We start from the raw sequence: 27,710 nt of genomic DNA on the forward strand, positions 1-27,710 counted from the left end.
TTCTTTGTAGCTGCTAACATACTAGCTTCTCCCTCTAAAAGAGGACAGAAAGGTACTCTTGTTGGCTATTCTCCTGAAGGAACGCCTCTATATAATTTCATGGGTGATGCTTTACAACACAGCTCTCAGTCAATCCCTAGATTTATTAAAGAATCACTGAAACAAATACTTGAAGAGAGTGATTCTAGACACATCTTTTACTTCTTGTGCCTGAATCTGGTAAGATTTTTTAATAGAATAATTTAATTTTAAAGCTTATTTGTCTTTTAATATGAGTTTTTACTTAATTGCCATGTTACCAATTTTAACATACTTAGGAACTTGAAGAGAAAAGATCACACATTAAAATTTGGTTTGAGAATTAGTATATATAAAATCTTATGTAGCCCCAGTATTTAACATTTCTAGCTAGAGTAATTTTTAACATACTTTTAAAATTGTATTTTCACTAAAAAAGAAAAAAAAGTTTGCTAAGCAATTGAAACAATGTAAACAAGATTGCAAGGATATATTCAGCCTATTTATAGAGATATTCTTTGAGCTTTTTAGAAATTCCTATTTGGAATATTAATTATAAATTGATTTATGTAAAAGTTACAAATTATTATATACAAAGGTATTCCTTCATTATAACAAGTAGTTGTCTTTCAAATGAATATTACAAGCAAAATTTATTTCTCTTAAAAATTTTTATATACTTTTGTTTGTTGAATAAACGAAATTTTGGTATTTTATCCCTAAGTTCACTAAATTTTTTTTAGATTAATGGGAGAAAGAGAAGGAAGACATTGTCAATTTGTAAAGTTTGGTTCACTTAATATTTTTAATGTTGTTCTGTTACATGTAAGTCATACAGTCATACAAAATCTTTTTTTAAATGCTAACAAAGATCCTGTTGGATTAGTATTAATATTTATGAGAAGCCAAAGTGCTTAAAGAATTTGTTCTCTTAGGCTTTTTTTTTTTTTTTTTTTTTTTTTTTTTGCATTCCTTGCTAAGGAAACTCTTACTGATATTGGGTAATCTAATGATTTCATCAGAAAAATTGAATTAGCACTGATAGATGACATTTTCTCCTTTGGTAGTTTCCTTGTACCACCAGAACCAAAGGTCTAGTCCTAATCCTCTATCCTTATTCAATTATCAAGGTCCATGCATTCTAGGTGACAGGATTAATGTTCTCATAGTACCCAACTTTGTGCCTTGCACATGATAGATATGATAAAATATATACATACATATGCATTTCCTTTCACAATATAGTTCACACTCCTTTGAATTAGATCTTCCTTTTTCTGTCGTCTGAGTTAGTGAATTATGTAATTATTATTGTTTAATTTGACATGAGTGGTTTAATAATAGCACTCAATGGTGCTATAGTTACATTGATTTGTATGTTTCCTCTAATGATGAAGCTCAAAACCAATTCTGGCTTTTTCGTTCTGAAAGAGTTGCAATTTAAGATTTAAGCCCTCATGGATAGAGAGTTAATAACCCCATATACCAACAAAATCACAAGTTTATTTCTTGTCTTTACATACTATAATATTTCTTTTGGACCTAATAATTCTGTAAGATATAATAGATGTTGTTTTCTATTCAGATCTTACAAGTGAAGAAACTGAATCCTAGAGAAAGTAGTCATTTGACCAAAGTCACCCAGCTAGTGTCAGAGGTGAGATTTGGTTCTAGGTGTATCCTAACTTCAAGTCCACTATACTTTGCATCATAGGATGCTGCCACACATTTAAAGAAGCAAAGTTAGATCATATAAGGTAGAGTCATAAAGTAAGGGTTGTATAAGTAGTTTGAAAGTGCTTCTTATGTAATTCTAAGAAAATTAAATAAAACTGGTATTTTATTATATTTTATTATCTAAATTGTTATTTTTAGGTTTTTACTTTTGTGGAATTATTCTATGGAGTGCTGACCAACAGCCTAGGTCTAATATCAGATGGATTCCATATGCTCTTTGATTGTTCTGCTTTAGTTATGGGACTTTTTGCAGCTCTAGTGAGTAGATGGAAAGCAACCCGTATTTTTTCCTATGGGTAAGTACTTGAATTTGAATTATCAATATGTTACTGATGTTAGATGACAATGATAATGTTTTTGTTTTGTTTTGTTTTGCTGAGGCAATTGGGGTTAAGTGACTTGCCCAAGGTCACACAGTTAGGGTGTGTTAAGTGTCTGAGGCCAGACTTAAACTCTCAAGTCCTGACTTCTGGCTGGTGCTCTATCCACTGCACTACCTAGCTGCCCCAACAATGATTAGTTTTAAACAGAAAAATCCATCATGAAAAGTGGATTCATAAATCTTAGTATAATGTAGAAATGTTTTCAGATCATTTTTCTTTCACCAGTAAATCTAAAGCTATAGGACTTAAATTTTAACTGATTGCTTTACTTTGACAGATTGCCCTATAAAGAAGGGACTATCAAAGTGACTTTATATAAGCATAGTAAAATAGAAAAAAGGTTTTTAAAATTTTTATTATAGGAAAAAGTACTTAATTCTCTGAGTGGTTAAAACTATTTTTAACTGATAGCAGATCTAATTTTCCATTTGTTTGAAAAAAGAGTAGGGAATGAAAAAGCAAATCTTCATTGGTAAGGAGTTGATAAGTTTCACATTTGCCACTGCTAATTACATAGCCTTTGTAACCCAGCTAGATATTGGTGACTTTAGAATCCAGTTTTTCACCTGGATCAACTCTTAACTTCATTTGTCTCATTCTCTCCTTTGGATCCCCAGAATTCAGGGTTCAAACTATAGATTTGACTTACGACAGTGATCCTGTTTATGATTTAATATATTATTATGCTTGAATGCTACTCATCAAGCATTTGCAGTTTTACCCATTGTTTTTAAGCTTTTGGCTTCACTTTTTTTTTTTTTTTTTTTATATGGAAAAGAAACTAGAAAAGTTTTGAGAGAAGCAATAAGTACTAATAAAAGGATGGCAAACTGGATGAAAGCTGGTGAAAAGAATTCACATGGTTTAACCTAGAAAATGAGAGCATGGAAAGTTTCTTTTGGACTAGTTTCAAGTTATTAAAGAGTTATTTGAGGAAGGATGCTAACTTACTATCTTCTTAGAAAGTTAAACGACAAGAGTTTGGGTAAACAGAAAGACATCTTGATTTCTCAAGTAAAAATAATCATTAGATTAGACCATCGGAAAACACTCTGGAATAATCCCCTAGAGAGTGTTGAAAATAGGATCCAAAACTACAAGAAGCAAGACAAATTAACTTCTTAAAATTCTTTCCTGCTGTGAATCTGAAAATCTTAGGCTGCAACATACAACAAAACTGGTATGCAATACAAATAAGTACAATGAAACACATATTAAATAGTATGTACAAATCAGTGTTTTACAAAATGATACCATTTTTGATATTCAGGAAAGTTTTCAAGATTTGAAATTGTTGAGTAGAAGGGAATGCTATTTCATTGAGAAAGTGGGTGTAAAGTATTTTTAAAACCTTGGGTTTTTTTCCATTCTCATTAATTATAAACTATGGAAATTTGTATAAGCCTAGCATTTTCCATTTTAGTTTTTACATTTGTCAGTATAAAAATATTGTTGAAGCCTTAAAAGAAAAATGCATTAAAATATTGTCAGTTATTTGCATTATTAAAATTTCTCTTATTTCTTAGTCCTCTCCTTAAAAAAAAAAAAAAATGCTCTGTTCTCTTTCAGATATGGCAGAATAGAAATTCTCTCTGGTTTTATTAATGGACTTTTTCTGATGGTAATAGCTTTTTTTTTGTTTGTGGAGTCAGTGGCTAGATTGATAGATCCTCCAGAATTAGATACATACATGTTAGCGGTAAGTGTTTTTAATTTACATCTGAATTTCTGTTTGCATAACCATTAAAATTTTTTCCACACTAAAACCAAAACGTAATAGTCATTGATGTGAAAATAATGTGTTTTTACTGATATGGTTTTTCTATATTAGCATGTATTCATAACTTTTTAAAGTAATTTTTTTTTTTGCTTAAATATTCGAGTTTGCAAAATAGTAAAATAAATGAACCTTTAGGCAGTACTTTATTTTTCTGACTTAATAATCTGTATTTTAAACATATTTTCATTGTATTACTTCATTTGACCCATGATTTGAATAAGTATACAGTAGTACCAAGGGGTTTATTTTTGTGTCCCTCTCCATTAGTTCTCCAAAGAGAATCTAACTAAAGACCTTTCATCCTTTCTATGGCTCCTTATAATATTTTATGCACACTAGTGCAAGTTCGAGACTATTTCTTGCTAAATCATCCAAGGGATAAGAGCTATAAAGATCTAGCAAGAAAACATTCTTCACTTCATTTTTTTTTCCTTGTTGATTATTAACAGATCTATTGTAAATATGAGGCAGTATCATTTTATTCTTGGTATTGATGCAATTAATATTATATCAACAGCATAATGCAGTGAAAGAACCTTGTCATTTTATAGGGCTTCATTTTTTCATCTTGGTTTAGTATGACCATGGCAAAAACCGTTGGTAATGTACCTAAAAAACATACAATTGTTTTATGCCTCATTTGATATAATCAAAAGATAATTGTACAGAATCATCTTTATGAACCTCTTAAGGAATTTTATAAGACCTTATTATTTGCAGGCATTTATATTATTGAATATAGTAATTATAGCTACATTTTACTCTTTTGTCATCAGTAATCAACAAACAATGAACAACAAACAATAGAGTCTTGTAATACCTTTCAGTCACTTTGTGACTTTGAAGATGTGGCACATGACTTGCCTCTTCCTTCTTTAGATTTTCATCAAGAATACCTTTAATAAACAATTCTCACACAGATTTTAGAAAAAATGAAAAAAATAGGCATATATGGGTTAATAACACTTTTAATAACGCTTCTCTGATGCCTTTTTTGTTGGCGATGTGGGGAGTAATATTACCCTTTTTTTCTTTTGGGGGAGGTATTTTCCTCTCTTGGAGCTCTCTAAACTCCCTTTGTTACTTTAAATTATTTCATTTCTAAGACAGATTTCTTCATATACTTGCTTGAGTTCAGCTACTCTTCCCAGTTTGATCTCCTTCAGTTTCATTCCCTACACAGGTGTTAAGAGTACAAGTATGATGGGTTCTACTTTCACTGATGCTTATAATATCACTGATGATTTGCCAGCTATAAAAATATTTTGCATCTGCCAGTCTTTTCCAAATATTATTTGTAGATGTTTTGGACTGAATCTAGCTAAGTTGAATCTCCTGCCAACTTTTCTGCAGATGTCTTCACCTTTAAAGTTTTTCATCATTTTGTAAAGCAATACCATGTGTGATCTGCTAGCCTTGTTTACAGTGTTTTTCAAATGGTCTTCTATTTTAAATTGGCATTACCCTTAGCTACAAGTTCTTTCTGATTGACAAAGAGATCTGGTTTTGTTGCCTGAGTGATTTCTGGGTTCCTCTGGCCTTCTTACTACAACAACTATTTTCCATCACTTAAGATTTTCTTATGAACAGTGACCCTGAACAAGTTACTTAACCACTTAGTGCCTTAGGAACTTAAAGAATCTATGAACTATAGAACAAATTGTCGATCTGCTTTGGTAGAGAGAGTGTTTTCTCATTAAGAGGAACCAGAACCTAAATGTAAGAAATTACAGTTCTAGTTTAAAAGGGCCAGGGTATTTTGTGTTAATATCTTCTTACATTGTCTCTTCATTTTAATCACTATGAAAACATGCTTATTTCCATTTCAGTCTGTTTCTATTTGTCATCCTTCTAGTTCCATCTATAGATGCCATATTGTTGAATTGATCTGGTTTAGTTAGATCTCACTCCTCACTTTCTATAGGCTGTCTTCTAATTTGATACTGATTTTGACTTTAAGTTATGACTGCATTGACTGTCAATGACTGATTGAATAGAGTTGATTCTTAAGTGAATTTTTTTGTTAGTAATGAATAATTTGCTTTTTATTATGATATAGTCAATTTGGGGCTTTTTTGGTAATTTTTGATATTCAACGTATGTGAGGAAACTGAGGCATGGGGATTAAGTGATTTACTCAGAGTTATATAAGCAACTAAGCGCCAGGGCCAGATGTGAACTCAGAAAGATTAGTCTTCTTGACTTTAGGCCTAATACTCTATCTACTTTGACACCTAGTTTCCTTTGATTCTTTACCATCCCAAAAAGGAGCTCCTATATATTTTGTATATATTTGAGAAATGGAGCCTTTATCAGAGGAATTTGCTGTAATGTTTTTTTGATACTTGTCATTGTCTATGACACCTTTTAACATAGTTCAGTTTCCTTGTTTGTCTCCTTTAAATAGATCTTTTTTTTGCTTTTACTTTCTCTGGAATCATGATTGTCATTCCTGTCTTTTTTACTTCAGCTGAAGCATATTAAATTCTATTCCAGCCCCTTATTCTAACTTTTTATGTATGTTTCCATTTTTAAGTATGTCTTGTGAATCTTTGGATTCTGGTTTCTAATCCATTCTACTATCTACTTCCATTTTATGTACCTCTTCATTCTATTATCTTCTGTTTCTTTCTCACTTTTTCTTTTTATCTTGTCCCTCCTAAAAGGCTATTTTGCTTCTAATTAATCGCCTTCTTTAATCCATCCTCATACCACTCCACCCACCCCTTCTCTTATTCCTTTTCCTTTTTTTCTGTTTTGGGTAAGTTACATTTCCATATATAACTAAGAGACAGAAAAAAATCCTTCTTTGAAACAATTCCTGTGAGAATAAGGTTCAACAGCTACGCCCAGAGAAAGAACTCTGGGAGATGACTAAAAACCATTACATTGAATTCCCAATCCCTATATTTATGCCCACCTGCATTTTTGATTTCCTTCACAAGCTAATTGTACAATATTTCAGAGTCTGATTCTTTTTGTACAGAAAAATGACGGTTTGGTCATGTATACTTATTGTGTATCTAATTTATATTTAAATATATTTAATATCTACTGGTCATCCTGCCATCTGGGGGAGGGGGTGGGGGTAAGAGGTGAAAAATTGGAACAAGAAGTTTGGCAATTGTTAATGCTGTAAAGTTAACCATACATATAACCTGTAAATAAAAGGCTATTAAATAAATTTTAAAAAGAGAGAGAGAGAGAGAGAGAGAGAGAATAAGGTTCAAGCCTTACCTGCCACCACCACTGTGTTTTCCCCCTCTAATATAAAAGCTCTTCCTGCATGTTTTTATCAACTCATACTCAGGCCTTCTATGTAACTTCCTTTTAACTGCCCTAATAAGATGATAAAGTATCATCTTCCCATATAGATAGGATTGTAAATAGCTTGACTTTTTTGAATCCCTATGTTTATTCTTTCATGCTTACCTTTTTATGCTTCTCTTGAGGCTTTTTGAATGCCAGATTTTCTGTTCAGCTCTAGTCTTTTCCTTGAGAATGCTTGAAACTCCTCAATATCAATATTTTCTCCTCAAGGATTATACTTAGTTTTGCTAGGTGTGTTATAGGAATTTTCATTTTGAGATCTCTTTCAGGAGGGGATTGATAGATTCCTTTCCTTTCTATTTTGCCCTCCAGATTAAATTTTTAGACAGATTTCTTTAATAATTTCTTGAAATTTGATGCCTGGCCCATTTTTTTGATCATGACTTTCAGGTGGTCCAATAATTCTTAAATTAGAATATTTCTTTGATCTATTTTCTAGTTAATTAGCTTTTTAAATGAGACATTTTACATTTTCTTCAAGTGTTTAAATCTTTGTTTTATTGTTTCTTGATATCTTATGTGTCATTAGCATTCAATTCAATGCCCAATTCTAATTTTTAAGGAATTATTTTCTTCAGTGAACTTTTGTATCTCTTTTTCCATTTGACCAATTCTTTCTAAGGAGTTCTTTTCTTCAGTGAATTTTTATCCTTCTTTCACTATTAAGCCAATTCTAATTTTTTTAAGGTATTGTTTTCTTTTGTGTGTGTGTGTGCCTCATTTACCAAGCTATTAATTCTCTTTTCATAATTTTCTTATATCATTCCCATTACTTTTCCAATTTTTCTCTACCCTGCTTATCTGTGTAACTGTTCTAATACTTCTTTTTGGCCAGTAAACATTTTTCTTTGATGCTTTGTAGCTGTTTTCACACCGTTCTCTTCTTTGAGTTTGTGTTGATCTTCCTTGGCACCATAGTTAGTTTGTTATGGTCAGATTCTTTTGTTGCTGTTGTTTGCTCATTTTTCTAGCCAAGTTCTTGACTTAGAACTTCATGTCAAAATTGGGTCCTCCTCACCTGAGGGTTGGGAGGCAAACTTAAGGCTTTTTTATGCTGCCATTTTCAGAATTAGTTGTGAAGATCTGCAAGTTGTTGGTGTTTCCAAGGTGGGAGAGGTATAGACACTGTTCTCCTGCTCTGTGCTCTGGTGTTTACCCAGTAACGTCTCTTGGTGCACATAGTAATACTCCTCTTTGCTTTCGAACTGTGACCAGGCAACAGTTCCTCTCCTCCCAGAAACTGCAATCTAGAACTATATGTGAGCAATTGAGTTTCCAATCTGTATCAGGTTTACTAAGTGCCAGCAAACAATCCCATAGTCTCTTTCTGAGCATTTGTCCGTTCCCCTCCTCACCTCTATGCTGAGAATGTCCAAAGCAGTTGTGGCTGCGGCTGCTTTTGCCATCCCTATGTGTGGGCTCCCAGCAGACTTCCACCACATCTCTTGTCCCGGTTTCAGACTTGGCCTGCCTATCTCTTAAGTTTTATTAGGCTAGGGAAAGATCTCACACTCACATTTTTTTTTGTCTCTGCCACTCCAAAATTTAATTTTAAAGTTGTTTGGAGAAGAATGTTGGGAAAAATTCAGCTAGGTGTCTGCATCTAATCTTCCATCTTGGGTTTACCCTCTGTAACTAGTTTTCTAATAAACTTACAAGAAAACTTAAGCAGTTCTGATTGTTCATTATTCAGGTACATATTTTGTTTAAGAATATAGCATAAATAATATTGCCATGGGGCTATGTAGTGTGATTTAGGAGGCAACATTTTAGGTTCTTTTTAGAACCAATTTAATAACATTTATTTGTATGTAAAACTTTGCCAAATGTAAAATATTTTTATTCATTGAAGCAGGTTAAGCTGGAACTTCTATGACATTTTCAGGATCATTTCTCTATTGCTTTATGTTATAAAAGTTATAAAATACCATTTCATCAAAATTTCCCTAAAATTTAGGTTTCTTTCTAATTTGGGTTTACCATCTCCCAGATGGATTTTAATGAGATTTTACTGTAAATATTTCTTATACTATTAACCAAAAAAAAAAAAAAAAGGCAAAAGTTTAACCATATATGATGGGAAAAATAGTGAAGATATATTTTCTTTTCTTCCTTTTAATAGCCCGTCTCAGTTGGAGGACTGATAGTAAATCTTATTGGTGTCTGTGCCTTTAGCCATGCCCATGGCCACGTCCATGGAGGTTCTCAAGGAGGCTGTCACTCACATGATCACAGCCATTCACACCATGGCCACAGTCATGGACACAATCATTCTCACAGCGATCATGGGCACAGTCATAGCCATGGACATTCCCATGGATCTTCAGGAGGAGGCATGAATGCTAACATGAGAGGTAAATGCTGTCTAGATATTCTATAAATAATGGTGTTTAGTAAACAAGTGAACTAATTGTAGAAATAAAGGATATCCTGGAATATGCCCACCAAAACTACCTATTCAGAAAAATACACATTCTACCAGAAGAGATTCTCCGGACAAAGAACACACAGTAGAAGCTTTTTTAAGTCTTAACATGGAAAAGTTCTAGTAATGGCATGCAGAATCTCGAAGTTCTTTATGAGATAAGAGTTGAAATATTATGACATACAAAATTGTACAAGAATGCCCTCCCTCTTGTGGGAGGAAAGAGACCATTGTGCTTTCTGTAAGGTTTTTTAAAAAGAGGTGTCATTGCATTGGAAGGTATTAATAGGTTATGTTACAACAAGATTCCAGTATCCAAGTAATATGAATGGATATGTTTTTCAGAGAAAGAAAGGGGGGAAAGGCTCCAAATAACTGCCGGGCACTGTGCTACGCATTTTGAACAACACTGAGAAGAAAGTGTTATTATCCACATTTTACATATAGGACAACTGAGGTGGCAGTAGTTACTGGCTTGCCCAAGGATACATAGGTAGTAAATATCAGTGGTCAAATAGGAGCTCAGGGCCCAGCTAAGCCGCTAGTAAGCTAATGAAAAGCTGAGTACCAATGACTAAAACACAGGGGATGGGATAAGAGATGAAAATAACAGAAAGGAATCATACCAAATCTTATCTTAGGGAGACAGACCAGAAGAGAAGAATTTAAAATTGGTTGACCAGTATCAGATATTGCAGAGAGATCAAGGAGGATGAAGATTAAAATCAGTCTCAGCAGAAATTCTCAAGCCATTCCATGCTTGTAATATAATTAGTAAGAATTCCATGACAGAATTATCCCTAAAATAACAAATGGAAACTAGGTTGGTATACAATGGGTAAATAGCTAGCCTTGGAATCAGAAACACCTAGGTTTAATGCCTACTTCTGACACAGCTTAGCTGTGTGACCAAAGGCAAGCCATTTAATCTCTCCATGTACCATTCATTAAGACTCTGAAATTATAAGTGATTTCCTCTTGTACATAAGTAAAGAGTTTCTACCCTGGAAGTTCATTTCATCAGTGAAATCACCGAAGTGTATGTGATAAAATTATATACTAAACTTAGCTGTGTGACCCTGGGCAAGTTACTTAACCCCAATTGCCTGGGGAGGGGGGAATTATATGCTAAAAGTACTGGTTTGATGCTTTTAAAGTATCATAATAGGCTGAATTGTCTTGGTTCTGCTTCAGAATTTCCAAAAGTCGTTTTTATCCCAGAAATAATATGTATCTGCACACTCCCCACTCCTACAGTGTCTATATATTGTGACATTATAATTAAAACATTAAGAGTATTCAGTTACCATTTTAGTGTAGGAAAATTCTATTTCTGTTAAGTTATTTATCTGTTGTTAAATATGTTCAATTAAATTCATAATTGCATCTTGGAATTAATAGTGAATTTAAAGTTAGAGCAATGAAATTAAGAAATCCTACTGAGAAAAATAATATATTTATTTAGGTTTCATATTAATATTTAACATGATTGAGGAGAAGAAGAAAGAAGTGTAAAAGTACATAGGTGCAGGAAATAACTAGGAAAAGTAAATTAATTGAATGACTTCCTTCTAATTTTAAAATAATTTTTATTATAAATATACAACTATTTTCATAGTAGCAGGCTTTTATTCTTGACACTATGGAAGATGGCTGTGTATCATATAGTTTGGTCATATAAATGCATAGATGTTTAAGCATAATCTTAATATATGTATGAAATTCTTGGAAATGTTTAGATTCTATTTATGCCCTATAAGTGATTTGGATAAGTGTATATATACATGTGTATATGTAAGTGTGTGTGTGTGTGTGTGTGTGTGTGTGTGTGTGTGTGTTTAAACTTATTTGTTTTTATTTACAGGTGTGTTTTTACATATATTGGCAGACACACTTGGCAGTATTGGTGTGATTGTATCCACAATTCTTATAGAACAATTTGGATGGTTCTTTGCTGATCCTCTCTGCTCTCTTTTTATTGCTGTATTAATTTTTCTCAGTGTTATTCCACTGATTAAAGATGCCTGTCAAGTGCTACTTCTGAGATTGCCACCGGAAAATGAAAAAGAGATAAATATTGCACTAGAAAAGGTAGGCTTAGAACTTCTACATGTTGTGTGTGTTTACTCAATTTTTTCTTTGTATTTTAACACAGAACAATTACAACTGAATAAATCCCTCTCTGCTGTAATTTTTAAAAACTCTGTAATTAACAAAAACGTGACTTAGGGATTTGATCTATGTAGGAAAAAAACTGCTGCTTTAGAGATAGATATAATTTAGTTTTTTTTCAATTAGCAAACATTTTTTTCTCCTATCTTCTTAATTGGAATGGGGGAGTAGATGAAGGGAAGGGAGAATGGGGAACTTTTGTAATATGCATAGTCGAACAAAACATCCCCACATTGGCTTTGTTCAGTCATTCTATGTTTTGAGTCCATCATCTCTCTGTCAAAATATAGGAAACATTATCATTTGGTTTCTAGAATCATTATTGTATACTGCATTAATCAAGGTTCTTTAGCCTTTCAATGTTTTTTATTTAGATTTTTTTGAGGGTTTTTGTATAAATTATTCTCCTGATTCAGTTCACTTCATTCTGCCTCGATCTATATGTCTTCCCAGGTTTCTCTGAAACTATCCCTTTAGTAATTTCTTATGGCTCAATTACATTCATATACCGTAATTGTTCAACCATTTCCCATTTGATGAGTATCCTCTTTTTTTATGTATTTAAGAGTTCCTGCTATTTTCTTCTATCTTTTTTGATTGTAGGCTAATTGTGACATAGCTGGGTCAAGGATATACACAGTTTAATAACCTTGAGGTTATAGCTCTAAATTGCTTTCCAAAATCGCAGGGCCAGTTCACAGCTCCACCAATAGTCATTTCCTTTTCCTTGGATATTTAAACTATGACAACTTAAAGATGATCACTTGTGAAAGTAGAATATTTTCTTTATTTTTCCTCTTACCTAATAATCAGTGAATCTTTTAGCAGCATCATATTTTGATCTGTAGATATTTCTATGCAGATTTTTCCTACGCATATTTATTTATATTAGTAAAGATGTAGACGCTGCAAATGAATGATGAATATTTCTGAAAAAAAATTTTTTTGCATAGAATGGTAAAAGTATATATGTACGGCATGCCCATATATCATTTATTGTATGTGTGAATCGGAAGAAGGGTATGGAGCTGTTAATTTGGTAAAAGTATATTGCATAGCTTAGTGTTTAGGAGTATGATGGAGTGTATCTTGGTGTAGGGTTTATCTAGTTACCAATATTGGGTGTCATATTTTTATATCACTTTTTTTTTCCAATTTGGCAGATTCAAAAAATTGAAGGTTTAATATCCTACAGAGATCCCCATTTTTGGCGTCATTCTGCCAATGTTGTTGCTGGTACGATTCATATACAGGTGATGTCAGATGTTCTGGAACAACGGATTGTACAACAGGTATGACATTTTAAGAACTATTAAAAGACATTTCAAAGAAGAAGCAAAGAAAAAACTCTGAATTACTTCTGATCACATAATTTATACAATTCAGAAGTTGTTGGCAATCCTTTCTCTGAGAGGTTTATCAAGAAAGTGTTCTGTGTGAATAAACCAAATACACTAAAAAATATGTTCCTTCTTTGTTGAAAGTAGAGTGAATTGGGTCATAGGCAGCTTCTAGGAGGCAATATGCCTATCTAGTGAATTTGGCTAAACATAGGCTTTACCACTGTTATTGGGCACAATGATATATCTTTTTTTATTTAATACCCCATGCATAGGCTAAGCGACACTTTTAGCTAAGAAGTAGCTATATATAGTATAAAAGTATACTTTTTGTTACTCTACCTGCAATAGGCCATTAAAATCAGACTGTTTCTTAGTGGTTTATTTATGAATACACTATTAAATAGGTGATAATCAAAAGCACAAATCCTTAAAATTTAAAATAATTAGTTTTAATCTGAAAAATAGATTAGAACAGTTAGAATTTTTATTCATTTTAATCAGCAGATGTTTTTGATGTTTAACCATGAAAGGTATTTTTCCATCCTTACCTTCTCACATCCTATCCCATCCCTACTCCCAAATAAAAATATCCAGAGTTCTTTCTTTAGTATATATTCCCATTGACTATGTCAGTTATTCATTGGAACATATTCTATTAGATTAGTAGTAGTAAGTGTATGTGAATTCTTTACATAAACTTAAAAAAATACCAAAATCTTCTCTTCCTCTTAGAATTAATCTATTGGTCCAGCTATCAATAAAATACTCAAGTATAGTGAAGATATATTTGTACTTATCCATTCATCTACATGGGCTAGATGATAGCCCATTCCTTGTTGCTATCATGGGCTACTTTGTTGTTAGATGATAAGCCAGAGTGATAGGAAGAATTAATGGTTAAAAAGTACACTGGCATTATCTGAATATTGTTCTAACTCTAAATGCTATACTTTCCAGGCCAGTAAAAACTTAATTAACTGTCCTATATCTTATCTCAGGGCCAGATTCTGTGTTCCCCAAGATGACACTTGGGTAATTTGGCATGCTGATGCTTATAAGAGAAAGTTAGAGGCCCTTCCAGTGTTCCTCTCTTTTTCATCTAATCCAAAGGAGTGATTCTAGTGATAAAAGTTTCAGACCAGGTAGGAGGGAAGAGGGGGGCACTGACATTTTTGCATGATAGGTTTTTTAGTAGTTGAATCTTTGGCCCTCTCCAAAACACATTGTTAGCTACCTATTTTGACTCTACTCCTGTTTTAGTAAACTCAGCTTCATGATTGATTATAACTAATTGAATAAACAGTTCAGTGTCTTTCCTTCAGACAGTAAACATTTAAAAGCACCTGCTTTGTTCCAGGCACTGTGCTAAGTGCTAGGTATACCAAGAAAGCCAGAAGATAGTCCCTACCCTCAGAGAGCTCCCAGTTTATTGGAAGACAGCATGCAAAAAACTATGTCAGCCAAGCTATTTACAGGATATATGCATGGGTAACTTTACATCATTAACAATTGCCAAACCTCTTGTTCCAATTTTTCACCTCTTACCCCCCACCTCCTCCCCCAGATGGCAGGATGACCAGTAGATGTTAAGTACATTAAAATATAAATTTGATACACAATAAGTATACATGACCAAAACGTTATTTTGCTGTACAAAAAGAATCAGACTCTGAAATATTGTACAATTAGAGCCAAGCTATTTACAAAAGAAACTGGAGCTGATAACAGAGGGAAGGCTTTAGAAGTAAGGCTTCTTATGGAAGGTGGGATTTTTAGCTGTAAGCTGAAGGAAGCCAAGGGAGCCCAGGAAACAGAGGGGAGGAGGGAGAAAATTCCAGGCATGGGGGACAGTCAGTGAAAATAGCTGGTCAGGAGATGGAGGAACTTGTGCATAAAACAGCAGGGAGGCCAGAGGCACCTCAGGGAGAAGAGATGCAAAATGTTAGAAGTCTAGAAAGAATGAGCATGGAGGGCTACATTATAAAGAGCTCTGAATCTCAAAAAAGAATTTTATATTTGGCCTCGGATATGATCAAGATTCAATAGAGTTTGTTAATTAGGGGCATGACATTGTCAGATCACTGCTTTAGGAAGTTTACTTTGACAGCCAGGTAGAGGATACACTGCTGTTGGGAGAAATCGTGGTGTGGAGGCCAACCAGCAGCTCTTGCAAAGAGTCGAGATAGGAGCCCTGCACCCAATTCAGGGAAAAAAGAAAGGTATATATGAAAATAAAATCAGCCAGCCTTTGGAACAAATTGGATATGGATGGATGGTGATTGTGAGAGAGGAGTCATAGATGGGTGCCCAAGAGGGTTAGTAGTGCCCTTGGAAGTAATAGAGAAGTTTGGAAGAGGGGACACCTCTCAACAAATTTTGAGTTTAAGATGTCTCTGGGACATCCAGTTTTAGATGTACCTTAGATAGTTGTAGAATGAATCTGGAGAGAAGGAAAGAGGTTAGGATTGGCTGGATAAGGAGATTTAGACATCATCAGCATAGAGATGGTAATTGAATCCATCGATGGATGAATTCAACGATGAATACAAGAGGTAATTTTGGTTGTCAGTGGGCTCAACACTGATAGACATGAGAAAAGACTAAAGAAGTATGAGATAAAACTCTTGTTTAAAGAAATTCACCACCTTATTGAAAGTTGAAACAATTCAAACATATTAATATATCAAGTGGGGGAAAAAATTTAAGAGGCTCAAGTTTGTATCTGGCTGTGTGACTTTGGGCAAGTTGTTTCATGTCTTGTGAGCTTCATTTTCCTTATCTATAAGTGAGAGTCAGACCTACCTAAAGACCACCTACATTTTATATTCTTAGCTGAAATGCAATATACAATAACATTCCATTCACATAGAGGTCAGATTTCTCGTAGCTTTAGCTTTCTAAAACAGTCACAAACCCTAGAAATAAATTTTATAAGGGCTTTACCATTGCTAAAGTAGTAGTCACCCTCCAAAATGATATAAAAGTAGTCACTTTAGTGGAGAAACATTTCATTTTTATATGTCATTCATGTGAATGTCATGAAAGTCATACCTGGCTTTCTAATAGATTAAAAGCAAATTAGGTGATGATAATAGCAAGAAGTAACAGTTGACAGTGGGAGAACGAGACAAAATATGAACTGAAGACCTAAGAACTGAAACCAACATTCCGAATGCACTTAACACAGAGGTGAGGATTTCACTTCATTTGATGTTCATAATGTTAATATTGTTGTCAAAATATAAATTTAAATTCTATACTAATATACTCAGAGGTATGTTGTGTTTCAGAGATTTCCATTCAATGTGGCTAAAGCATTTCAAAAGTTAATGTTTAGAAGGAAGAAATTTCATTTATTTGGACAGTTCACTCCGATCGTGTTAGATAAGGCATAACAGTTAAAGTGCTAAATTTATTGTGAACTAGTATAATAACAATGTATAGTTTAGAAAGTTTGTGTATGGAGCATGAGTTGGCTGACTATGGTTCTTGATGTGTGCCTATTTGAGACTTGCACTGTTGGAAGTTGATAACAGATTCTCTTCCCCATGTATCACTGGGATTTCTCCATACACATGGACCTAGATGTTTTGCTTGAATTAATATTAACTGTAATGAGTCAGATTTTGATTGGTAAGGTTTTTTCCCCTTTCAGTTCAGCAAATACAAACAGACAGAGAGGCGAGATGGGGGGTGGGGGGGAGAAGGGTGTAGTGGCTACAAGATACCTTCCCTGCTTTCCTGAGACTTTTACCCGAGGAATCCACAAGTAGTAGACAGAAATAGGAGAAAAGACATGAATAAAAGGCTAACATTGGGCATCTACTAGGAATAGTGAGATTACCCATTAAGATGGAAAGTAAAGTACAAGAAGGGGAAACAGTAAGCATGTATTCCTGGGAATTTGAACTTGACTCAGCTTGAAAGCCCTTGAAGTGTTTTGAGCCATGACCTGACAGCACACAAGAAAAGTTAGCCATTGAACAGTGTGAGAGGTTAGAATTAAAGTTGGAAAGTAAGGGTGAGCAGGCTTTTGAGGAGGTGCAGAGGAAAGAGTATTGGAGTCAGAGGACCTAAGGTTCGATCCCAACTATCTGTGATTCAAGTCACTTAACTTCTTTAGGTCTGTTTTCTCATCTATAAAAACGAAGGGTTGGAACACATGATCTCTACAATCCCTTCCAGCTCTTTGGTACTGTGGACATCAATCTCTATGTCCGTAGTGATCCCTCTCTTAAAAGTAGTCATCAAAAGGAATAACAGGTTTTGGAGGAAAGATAGTAAGTTTTTGATGCTAGTGAAACACTCAAGCAGTTCCTTTTTCTAAGGAAAATGGAAGTGGGAATGTAAATCAAGAGTTAGATCTACTGATATGAGACTTATCTGCAGGAAGGTAAGAGCTAAAGCTGTGGGAATAAATCAAATTGCCAAGAGAAAAAAAAAAGTTAGGAGAAATTTTAAGGTAATACCCATTTGTAATATCTGCTTTAATGAAATTGTTAGAAAAAACAAAGGTAGGAGAAAAGGAAGAGAAGTGTGGAATCTTGAAATCCAAGGGAAGAGGAACTCTCCAGAAGTAGGGGCAATGGCCTTTGGTCAGAGAGCTCAAAGAAGGTGAGCTTGGAAAAAGCAATTACTCCCCTTTGAGAGCATCATTTCAGTACAGTGCTGAAAAAGTGGAGGCATCAATAAATGTTAACTGCTTTTTCAAGAAGTTGGTTCATGAAAAGGGAGAGAGACATGAGATGGTAACTAATTGGAGTAGCAGGGTCAAAGAAATAATACTCTTTAGAACTGAACAGGTGTGTAGATAAATAGAAGAAACTAGTAGAGAAGAAAATGAATATGAAGAAAAGGAAAGAGTAGTAATAGTTAGAATATAGGCCTGTAAAAGATGAGAAAGGATGGTTTTAAGGGCTTGGATGGATCTGTAGCCTTAATAACGCTTATTCTAAGATAAGAAAGATAAAGAATGGGTATGATACGAAGTTTTATGGAGGTCTAATATTATCACCCATTCTTTGTTATTTAAACAATTTTAATAATATATTTTGATTTTACCTCACCTACATTTCCCTCCTAAAGAGCCATCCCTTATAAGAATAAAAAACTAGGGGAAGAAGACAAGCTCCAAAATACTAATCAATTTGTCATCAGAACTCTAGGGTGCTGGGAAATCTTATCTTTTCTTCGAGTCCAGCTTAGTCATAATTTAACAGCATTCAGTTTCATTTGGTTTTTTGTTTGTTTGTTTGTTTGTTTGCATTATTATAGTCATTGCGTATAGTGTTTATGTTCTACTTATTTGACTGCATCAGTTTGTCAAATTTCTAAATACAACTACCTATTATCTCACCACAAAAAGTTACTTTTTTTAAAACTTAGCTAGGTGGCACAGTGGATAAGAGCACCAGCCCTGAAGTCAGGAGGACCTGAGTTCAAATTTGGCCTCAGACACACACTTCCTAGCTGTGTGACCCTGGGCAAGTCATTTAACCCCAATTGCCTCAGCCAAAAAAAAATTAGCCTGAAAGTTTCCAAGTTATTTTAGCTCAAGGTAGGAAAGGAGAAGAGAGAGCTGGGGAAGAATTGACTGAATTTCAAAACAACTGCTATAGTCTAAAAGATTTTAAAAGGCTTAAAACCATGACTTAATTTTATTTATTAAACTTGATAATTTCTTATAATCATGATCAGGTCACAGGAGTACTTAAAGATGCTGGAGTGAACAACTTGACAGTCCAGGTGGAAAAAGAGGCTTATTTTCAACACATGTCTGGCCTCAGTACAGGATTTCATGATGTCCTTGCTATGACAAAACAGATGGAATCCATGAAATACTACAAAGATGGCACCTACATCATGTGACAAGATGATTTACCTGTTGGTTATGAATAATGAAGATTAAATGACTTATTATTGGTAATGTTGAGGGGAAATGCACATAAATGTACAGAAATAGTGTACTGTATTTGAATTTTTTAAAGCTCAGTCCTACTGGATCAAGATGTTTTTCTAAAGGAATTTTTGAAGTGGACTGATTGTATATGTGAAACATTGATTGTATATGTGAATAATGATGATTTGAATTACTATACTTTGTGTTTCTTAAAAAGAAATCTTACTACGTGTGTTAGCACAGTGTATCATATGTTCTTGGGGATGTACAAACAAATTTTTCATGTTCAATTAGAGAAAAATAGAAATGATGTGTCATAGTAAGTCTAAATTGCTTCTGTGTGCTTATTTTCCTGTCATATTTGTCTTTGTAAATATGTATTTACACATTTATTATAAGGATTCAAGTGAAAGTTTGAATTTTGACTCATGTTTTTTTTTTTTTTTTTTTTTTTTTTTTTTTTTTTTTGCAAAGTCTAAGCAAAACGAAATAGGTATTAAAGTTCTATATTTATGAGTTTTCTGTACATAAGACTTCCTTCTAAATATACTTTTTATTACATCCAGCAAATTTTGTGTTGCCATTTTACGTTTATGTCTAAATTGCTTGATTTGAGAGATACTTGATAGCTACCAATTCAAAACAAGAAATGAGAATTAGGAAATCATACAGTTATAGAATTCTTTAAAATTAGTTATATAAACTAGCTTTATTTTTAGCAATAATTGCAAATCAATAGTTATTTAGATATAAAACAGGCACTAAATTTTTTTGTTGCCCATTGATCCCTCCCTTTTACAGTAGAATCTCCTTTTCTGGTTAGCTAAAATGGCAGGTTTCTCCTCAGTAAGCAGTATTTAATGTAATTAACACATATGCACATTGGCTGTTAGTATATTTTGTTGTTCACTTGTTCCATTTGTATCCATCTCTTTGTGATCCCATTTGGGGTTTTCTTGGCAGAGACACTGAAGCAGTTTACCATTTCCCTCTCCAGCTCATTTAACAGATGAGGAAATTAAGGCAAACAGGGTGACGTGACCTGCCCAGGATCATACAGCTAGTAAGTGTCTGAGCCCTCATTTGAACTCATCTTCCTGATGCCAGTCCAGTTACTCTAGCTATCCACCGTACCACCCACCTGTCCTTAAAAAGGAGAACAAGGAGAAGGGAGAGAATGAAAATTAGGAAGATAGAAAAAAAAAGGAAAGATTGTTGTTGTTCTGAAATGTCTAACTTCCTGACTCCATGAAACATAGCATGACAATACTGTACATGGAATTGTCTTGACAAGGAGCCTGGAGCAGTTTCTTTTTCAGTGAATTAAGACAAACAAGTTAAGTAACTTGCCCAAGTTCACATACTTAATAAGTATATGAGGTCCAATTTGAACTCGGCTGTATCTACTGAACCATGTCTATATAGAAAACCAAAAAGATTGTTTTGCCCTTTATTATTGTCAGTTCATTTTGATAATTCCATCAGATAACTCTTTCTGGAACATTTAAACTATTTCCTTTGATTCAGGACTGGAAAAAAAGCAACTTTTAAAAATCATCCCATTTCAAGTGCCTCTTTTTAGAGGAAGGAACCAAGATTCTGAGACCCACAGCTGAGGCTTACTTAGCTTCAGGTTCTGTGATGTCAATTTCAGTTTTCTTTTCCACTACTTGGAAGTTTAAAGTAGTCAATTTTGTGCTAAAAACAGGCAAAAAATATTTTATAAAACATACCCGTAGAGTTAAGTCATTTTAACTTTAGCTATATTACCACCTACATTGAATTCTGTTTAATTTTGTTTTTCGTATTTCTCTTAAATTGCTTGTCTGAGAAGGCTCAGCAAAAGTTATTCTTGGATATTGTTAAAAGATAAAATTATATGAAAACCAAAAAAATTCAGTATTTGCAAAAAAGATTTTTACTAGCTATCATTCCACTCCTATGAGGTTTTTCCTTACCAAGGAATTTTCATTATTAGGTATTTTCATTCTGAGGCTATTCTCTCATACTTATCTCATATATTGTTTTATATTATATCATGTTTTTGATAATGTTCAGATTAATTTGAGTCATTTGTTATTTGTCGCCTCTTTTTTGCATGTACCTTGAGATAGTATTTTCACCTTAACCTTTGGATAGTAAGAAAAATGGGATTTTCTTTTGAATTTAAATTTAATTTATATTAATTATATATATCATATATATAATTATATAAATTTAAATTCATATTTAAACTTTTAAAAGTATTAATGAATGGAGTTCAACAAATACTACATACAGCATCTTAAATATTGAAGTTTATAAAAAATTTTAACCACCTAGTCTTACTTGCTGTGATCCCAAAAAATATCACTTCATATGATAATTTAGCTTACATCATTAGTTACTTTCATATTTTGTTATCTGTAAAACCCTAAGTGTCCATTTCAAATTTTTAAATATATGTTCAACAAAACTTTTAAAACCCTATTTCAAAATAAATTTGAAATATATTTTCAAATATTTCAGATAAATCATATTTCTAAATAAATCATCACAAATAATCTATTTTTCAGTTTTAATTGGATCAAAATTTTAAAGCTAGAGACAATGCTGCATTGTGATTAAAGAGTTAGCTTTCCAGTAAGGAGGTCCGCTGTTAGGTCCTATCACTGCTACATACTAGCCATGTGACCCTGGGCAAATAACTCTTAAAGCTATGTTTCAGAGAAGGTGCCAAGCAGCATTGGTAAAGGCAGTTTCCTCATGTAGAAGTTCCTTCTCAGTGAAATCAGTCTAGTTTCTATCCCAATTGTAAAAAGAATCTACCCTCCTTCCCACCTGCTTTATGCTAAATTAATGTTTTTTGCAGATCTGGACAGTGATCAAGAGCTGTTTTTTTTATACTGTGATAGTATAAAAGTTTCTTAGAGCAATAATTTGCAAATGAAGATTATGAATTATTGCTTTTGGGTGTTAAACTGCGTTTCAACTATGAAATTACTAATGATCATTTCATTTACATGTTAGTTTTTCATGATAAAGGTTTCTAGTAAGTTATGTATAATTAAGCCAGAAGGATAATAATTAAAATTTGAGTTTATTTTTTCATAAAATTTTAACATAACATTGATTGTTGGAGGGTTTTGTTTTTAAAGAATAGATTTTGAAGAATGAATTACCTCAGTTCCTTGCTCATACTGTGCAATACATTATCTTACACGGTTTTTAAAGTTCAAATGTTTTCAAAATTAATGTTTCTAATCAGTAAACACATGCCAATTTGTTAGTCTTGTTTGATAAGTATACATGAGTTTTGTTTCTTTCCAGATTCAGCAGTCAAAATAATTTTTATCATTGTTAGGACTTTTCTTAATATATGAAGAATTATGTAATTTAAATTAATTTAATTTAAAGAAAATTCAAAATTGCATAGTAAACTAGACTTCATACATGAAATTTCTTGAATATATCTTATATTTCAGTTCTTATTCTGTCAGTGTGAATACTCACCTGGACCCAAACTTCAGTTTCTCTTTAAGCAGTCTTTGAACTGTATGCAAAAAGTAAAGTTGTCAGGATTGGTTTTATCATATGCCCAATGACAAAAGAAAATTGTAATGTTCTTGGGTTTTGGTTTCCTTGGGGTCTCTGGGAGCAGTCTTCCTTTCAATTCAGTAATCACCATAAGTACAGCCAGAGATTAAAGTCCAAATCCTTTATTGTCTCTTTCCAAGTCTTGTCTCCTTTCCTGGGGCCCGCTTAGCTTTCTTATAGTCCTTTATTATCCTTTATTATCTCCTTTCTGGGGCTGGGCAGCTTTCTGGAGAGTCTTTCAGTCTGGCCTTGATCTTAGTGGGGAATTGCAGGAGTCCAGGCCAGCCACCAGGAAGATCAAAGATTGAATTAAATTTCTCCTCTTGGTTCGAGAACTTAAAGCTCCCGTTTCCAGTTCTTTGCCTTCTCTTCGAATTCTCTCTGAATCTCCCTGGCTGAGGCTTCTAGCTTATATGCTCCACATTGAGTACACACCAATCATTATATCACTAGGAAACCATTATTTGTTGTAGGATTAAATCAATGTTAAACTAGATTTAACCAAAAAAATTCAATTCCACCTTAACACCTTGTAAGCATCCTTTGTTTCAAGTTCAGAGTTCTGGCCCATAGCAAAAATGATCATCATTTATTCATGTGACCATCTTCTGTTGAGGTGCTCAAAGTGAGTATTTGTAAAAAGACCATCCTAAAAGCAATTGTAGCTTATACACAAATTTTTGTAGAAAATGAAAAATTTTGTAACTCCCAATCAATTTAACATATAGTTGGATACTCAGTACCTTCAGTTCAAAGATAATAATTCGTGAGTAATACTATGGGAAAATTGATCAGAAATAAGGAATGACATTTCATTTTTTAAAAATTAAGAATTATATTCTTCAAATCTGCCATGACTATTTATGTGCCCATATAACATAAGAATGGCATAGTATAACATTTATAATAACATCACAGAAAAATATGCTAAAATATATTTTAACAGAAAAGATGTTACTGGCGTGAGACTTCTTCATAAATCATCTCTTTTTATGTAGTCAAACTATTGACTTGTTAATCCAAAGGTCAAAATTAGTACAAAGCCAAAAAGAGAACAAAAATGATAAAGATATGACATGTTAATTAAAACCAACTTTCATCTTGGCCTAGTCATACAAGTTAATTGATCACAATGAATAAAACAAGTGCAAATTATTCAGTACAATAAATTAGATAAAGAAGTTTGAAGCATATAAATGACTTTCCTTAACAAGGAGATCAAAAAAAGTGAGAGATGGCAACAATGTTTTGGAATACAAACTTGTTTGTAAAATATTACAGAAAGGATCATGGAAGGTTATGAACAGTACTGACTCATAAAACAGAGAAGCAGTGTCAAGTCTAAAGCCAAATATGTCCAGTCATCCTGAAGACATCTAAGAATGAAAGTAGAAGGACAGAAAGCAAAAAAAAAAAAAAAAATGGAAAAGACCTACAAATACTTTTGTAGCAAAATTTTTCACTATTCCTATAAAGTTAGCACCCTCATTCTCTTAACACAGAGTTGGATATGCTTGATAGAAGATAGAAATTGCACTTGTGAGAAGTTGGGAAACAGCTGATTTAGACCAAGTAAACTGAAGAAATCTAATTAACAGCTAATGGTTAGCATCAAATGAGATAAAAAATTTAAAAAAAATGCTCACCACCACCATCAGAGATTCTGCACAAAATTCAAGTTAAAAAGATTTCCATACTATTGGTGAGAATTCCAAGGACTCCTGATAATAGATGATATCCTACTGATTACATAAAGCCCTAAGAGATTAGCCTAAGAAGCAATCATAGCCACCTGAAAAACTAAGTGGATGAGGAATTGTCTGTAGACTGGATTATTACATGGATTTAGAGTTCGACCTATGTACTAACTGAGATCATCCAGTAGTACATGGCAACTGGGTTGTATAATGTACATGTCTTCCCCAACAGAACATAGACTCTCTTATTTCTGTCTTTATATTCACTGTACTGGCCATATAGTAGGGGTTTGGAGAATGTTGAGTGATCCATAACAACATTCTGTGAATTTAGCTTCAAAGAATGCCAAAAAAAAAAGCATGCTGTTCAAAACTACTAGCCTATAGAACTCATTCAGCAGTACTTTACACATGGGAAGGAACTTCATGCTTATTTCGTCTTCTTAGTTCACAAATAACAGGCTTGATTATCTTGTTTTCTTCCATGCAGAGGATTAGGGGGAAGAGGAAGAGATACTACTATAAACCTGCTCACACAGCAAAAAGTTATGAAAGACACTGAAGAGAGTGAAAAGTCCAGAGAACTGTGAAATTTTAACAGCCATATGACATTACCTTTTATTGGAGGGAAACAGCATACACACAGATGAACAACTACAAAATATTTGCAAGTTAATGGAAAGATACTACTTTCTAGGAGAGTAGAAGGAAAGTTCAAAAGAAGACTTTATGTAGGAAGGGGCTCTTCAGCTGAATTTTAAAGGGTGCTGGAGAGTGCAAAAAGCAGAGAGGAAGAGTTTTGTTTTTGTTTTTTGTTTTTGGCTTTTTGCTGAGGCAATTGGGGTTAAGTGACTTGCCAAGGATCGCACAGTATCTGAGTGTTAAATGTCTAAACCAGATTTCAGGGTTGGTGCTCCATCCATTGCTCCATCTAGCTGCCCCAATAATAAGAATTCTTAATCAGCACCAAAGGGGTATTTGATCATCTCATGTTGTAAAAAAAAAAAAAAAAAAAAAATTGTTCATTACTTTTGACTTCAGAAGTCTGAATAGCTTTTCATTTCTCACCAAGAGTTCTTTGTCATTATTAATGATGTTAAATGTTTTTTTTTTCCTGTAGGATTACACTAAATTTTTTAGAATAAATTATTCCTTGTTGAAGAGTTTTCTTTTTGATGTATTATATTCCATTTTTTTTCTTACTTGATGCATGGTTCTTTGCCCTGCCACTTCTCAATTGTGGCAATCATATTTGGGGGTATTTTAATATCTAAGAATTCCTAGTGGTGATCTGTTAATTCTGTAAATTTCCATTTTGCCTTTGCTTCCAATAAATACTTCTGGATATTTTTTTTTAATGTATGTCAAATATTTTGATCACTTCCTTAAGTCCCAGAACACGGTTCTCAACTTGTTCCCCCACCTGTCTGACAGTTTTTTTAAGATCATCATCTTATCTCCCACCTCCTTAGAATGAACCCCGTAGAACTCTGTCTTACACCCTCTTGTCCTTTGGTTAGGGTGTGCCATAAATCCAATATCATCTCTACATAGATGATTACCAAATCTATATACCCAATCCAAATCTTAAATCCAGGCCTATTATTATCAGCTGCATATGCTAGCATTTCAAAGCTCAGTAAATCCAAAACAGCTTACACTTTCCCACAATATCCACCACTAAATCTATTCTCCTATTTGTGTTAGCACTACTCTTATCACCTAATAATCCAAATTTGTGACCTTGAAGTCATTCTGTAATTTTCTCTTTCCTGTGCTTCCATATACAATTAGTAAGACTTATCCATTATTGTTTCCACATTTCCACATGTATTAATCTTTGTCTCAGCCACCACCCTGGGACAGGCCTTCTCATTTCAACTACTGTAAGAGCTTTCTAATTGATCTTAACTCCTCTGAGTCTCTCTCCTCCATGTCTATCCTCCATGTGGCTACCAGCCTACTTCCTTTAAGGCACACATTTGACTTTATCATTTCTCTATTCTATAATCACCAAGGGCTCCCCATTGCTTATAAGATTTTAAAAATGCATGGTTCTTAGGCTGATCCTTACTCTGTACAATCTGTCAGTTATCTTTCCAATCTTATTTCATACATCTGTCCTTTATGAGGACAGCTAAGTGGTTCAGTAAATTGAAGTTATATTTTATGTCACACAGTACAATGTAAGCTTAAGGGTAGACTGTTTTGTTCTTGCTATATCTAATGGGTACTTTATAAATGATTTTAGAATTTGATCCACAATCTTAGTAATCAAGAACAGTTAGGTATCTTACATTTATGAGGACCAGGAAATATACAGAACAATTTAGAAAATATTACAAAATTAAAATTTCCTCTATTTCGATTGTTATTAGTGTTAATTATCTGGAAAATCCTCCTAATGTGAAACACCTTCCTGTAAAAAATAGCTTGTATTTATGCTCTAAGATTTGCAGAATGTTTTACATATATGATCATTTTTCACTACTCTGATCTGGGTTCTCATGGAACTGAGTTTGAATAGTTGTGACTGGGCCTTAGTAAGAAAGGAAAAAGGAAATAGATAAAATGTTTTCTTGAACAAAAATCACATCTGTTTCTTCTCATCTTTGGAACTCCCACCACAAGACTGTATTATCCTAATTGGTGATCACCCCCCATTCCTTAATAAACTTTCCCTAAATTTAACCATGTTTCACATTGGCCAGCTTCTTGCCATTTGTGAGACACATACCTACCTACCTCCTTTCACTTTTTATCCCTTACTCTAAAAGTATCAAATCAGTAGTATCATTACCTATGAAAAGATTGTATCAGTTTTGGTACCTTGTTATTACTTCACTCACATTCCTAAGACTTGCCAGACTAAAAAACCTTTTTGATCATCACTCCCTTTTCTTTGTTAGTCTCACTGTTCCAATAACAAGCTTCTTGATGGCAGGGATTGTAGTGCTTTTATTTTATGCCCCCAGCTCTTATCAAAGTGCTTGACATATAGTAATCACTTAAATACTTTTTCGTTCATTCTCTTGAAATAAACATGGTATTTCCTTTATATTACATGAATTATTTCCCTGATTATTCTTTTGTGGCTTTAGTTGAAAGTATGAAAAGTTCGTAACAGATATATTATGATCATGACTTACACCCCCAAAATACCATCTTCCTCCCTGTCCCTTTACTTATCCCCTACCTACTGGATCCAAATCCATTTACATTAATTTGGAAAAAGTGAAATACTACTGAGAAAAAAATTCTTCATGAAGAGCCAGTAGATAGATCACAGACCAGCATACAGCCTTTTATTAGTCAAGTGCTTATGTTCATCCTCCATGTTAGGCAATAGA

At 33.5% G+C, this 27,710-nt stretch overlaps 1 protein-coding gene across 1 annotated transcript in view; it reads left to right on the forward strand.

Annotated features, from left to right (window-relative positions):
• The window catches only part of SLC30A5 (solute carrier family 30 member 5), a 51,403-nt gene extending 31,897 nt beyond the window's left edge, over window positions 1-19,506 (forward strand). Inside the window, exons 10-16 of the mRNA XM_031965884.1 lie at window positions 11-219; window positions 1,894-2,051; window positions 3,708-3,837; window positions 9,371-9,602; window positions 11,538-11,764; window positions 13,009-13,137; window positions 18,886-19,506. Of these exons, the coding sequence (XP_031821744.1) occupies window positions 11-219; window positions 1,894-2,051; window positions 3,708-3,837; window positions 9,371-9,602; window positions 11,538-11,764; window positions 13,009-13,137; window positions 18,886-19,056 (1,256 nt within the window). The 3' untranslated portion in view covers window positions 19,057-19,506. The remainder of the gene's footprint in view (window positions 1-10; window positions 220-1,893; window positions 2,052-3,707; window positions 3,838-9,370; window positions 9,603-11,537; window positions 11,765-13,008; window positions 13,138-18,885) is intronic.
• Window positions 19,507-27,710: the final 8,204 nt, after the last annotated feature.

This window comes from Sarcophilus harrisii, chromosome 1, assembly GCF_902635505.1.
Source record: "Sarcophilus harrisii chromosome 1, mSarHar1.11, whole genome shotgun sequence".
Taxonomy (NCBI): domain Eukaryota; kingdom Metazoa; phylum Chordata; class Mammalia; order Dasyuromorphia; family Dasyuridae; genus Sarcophilus; species Sarcophilus harrisii.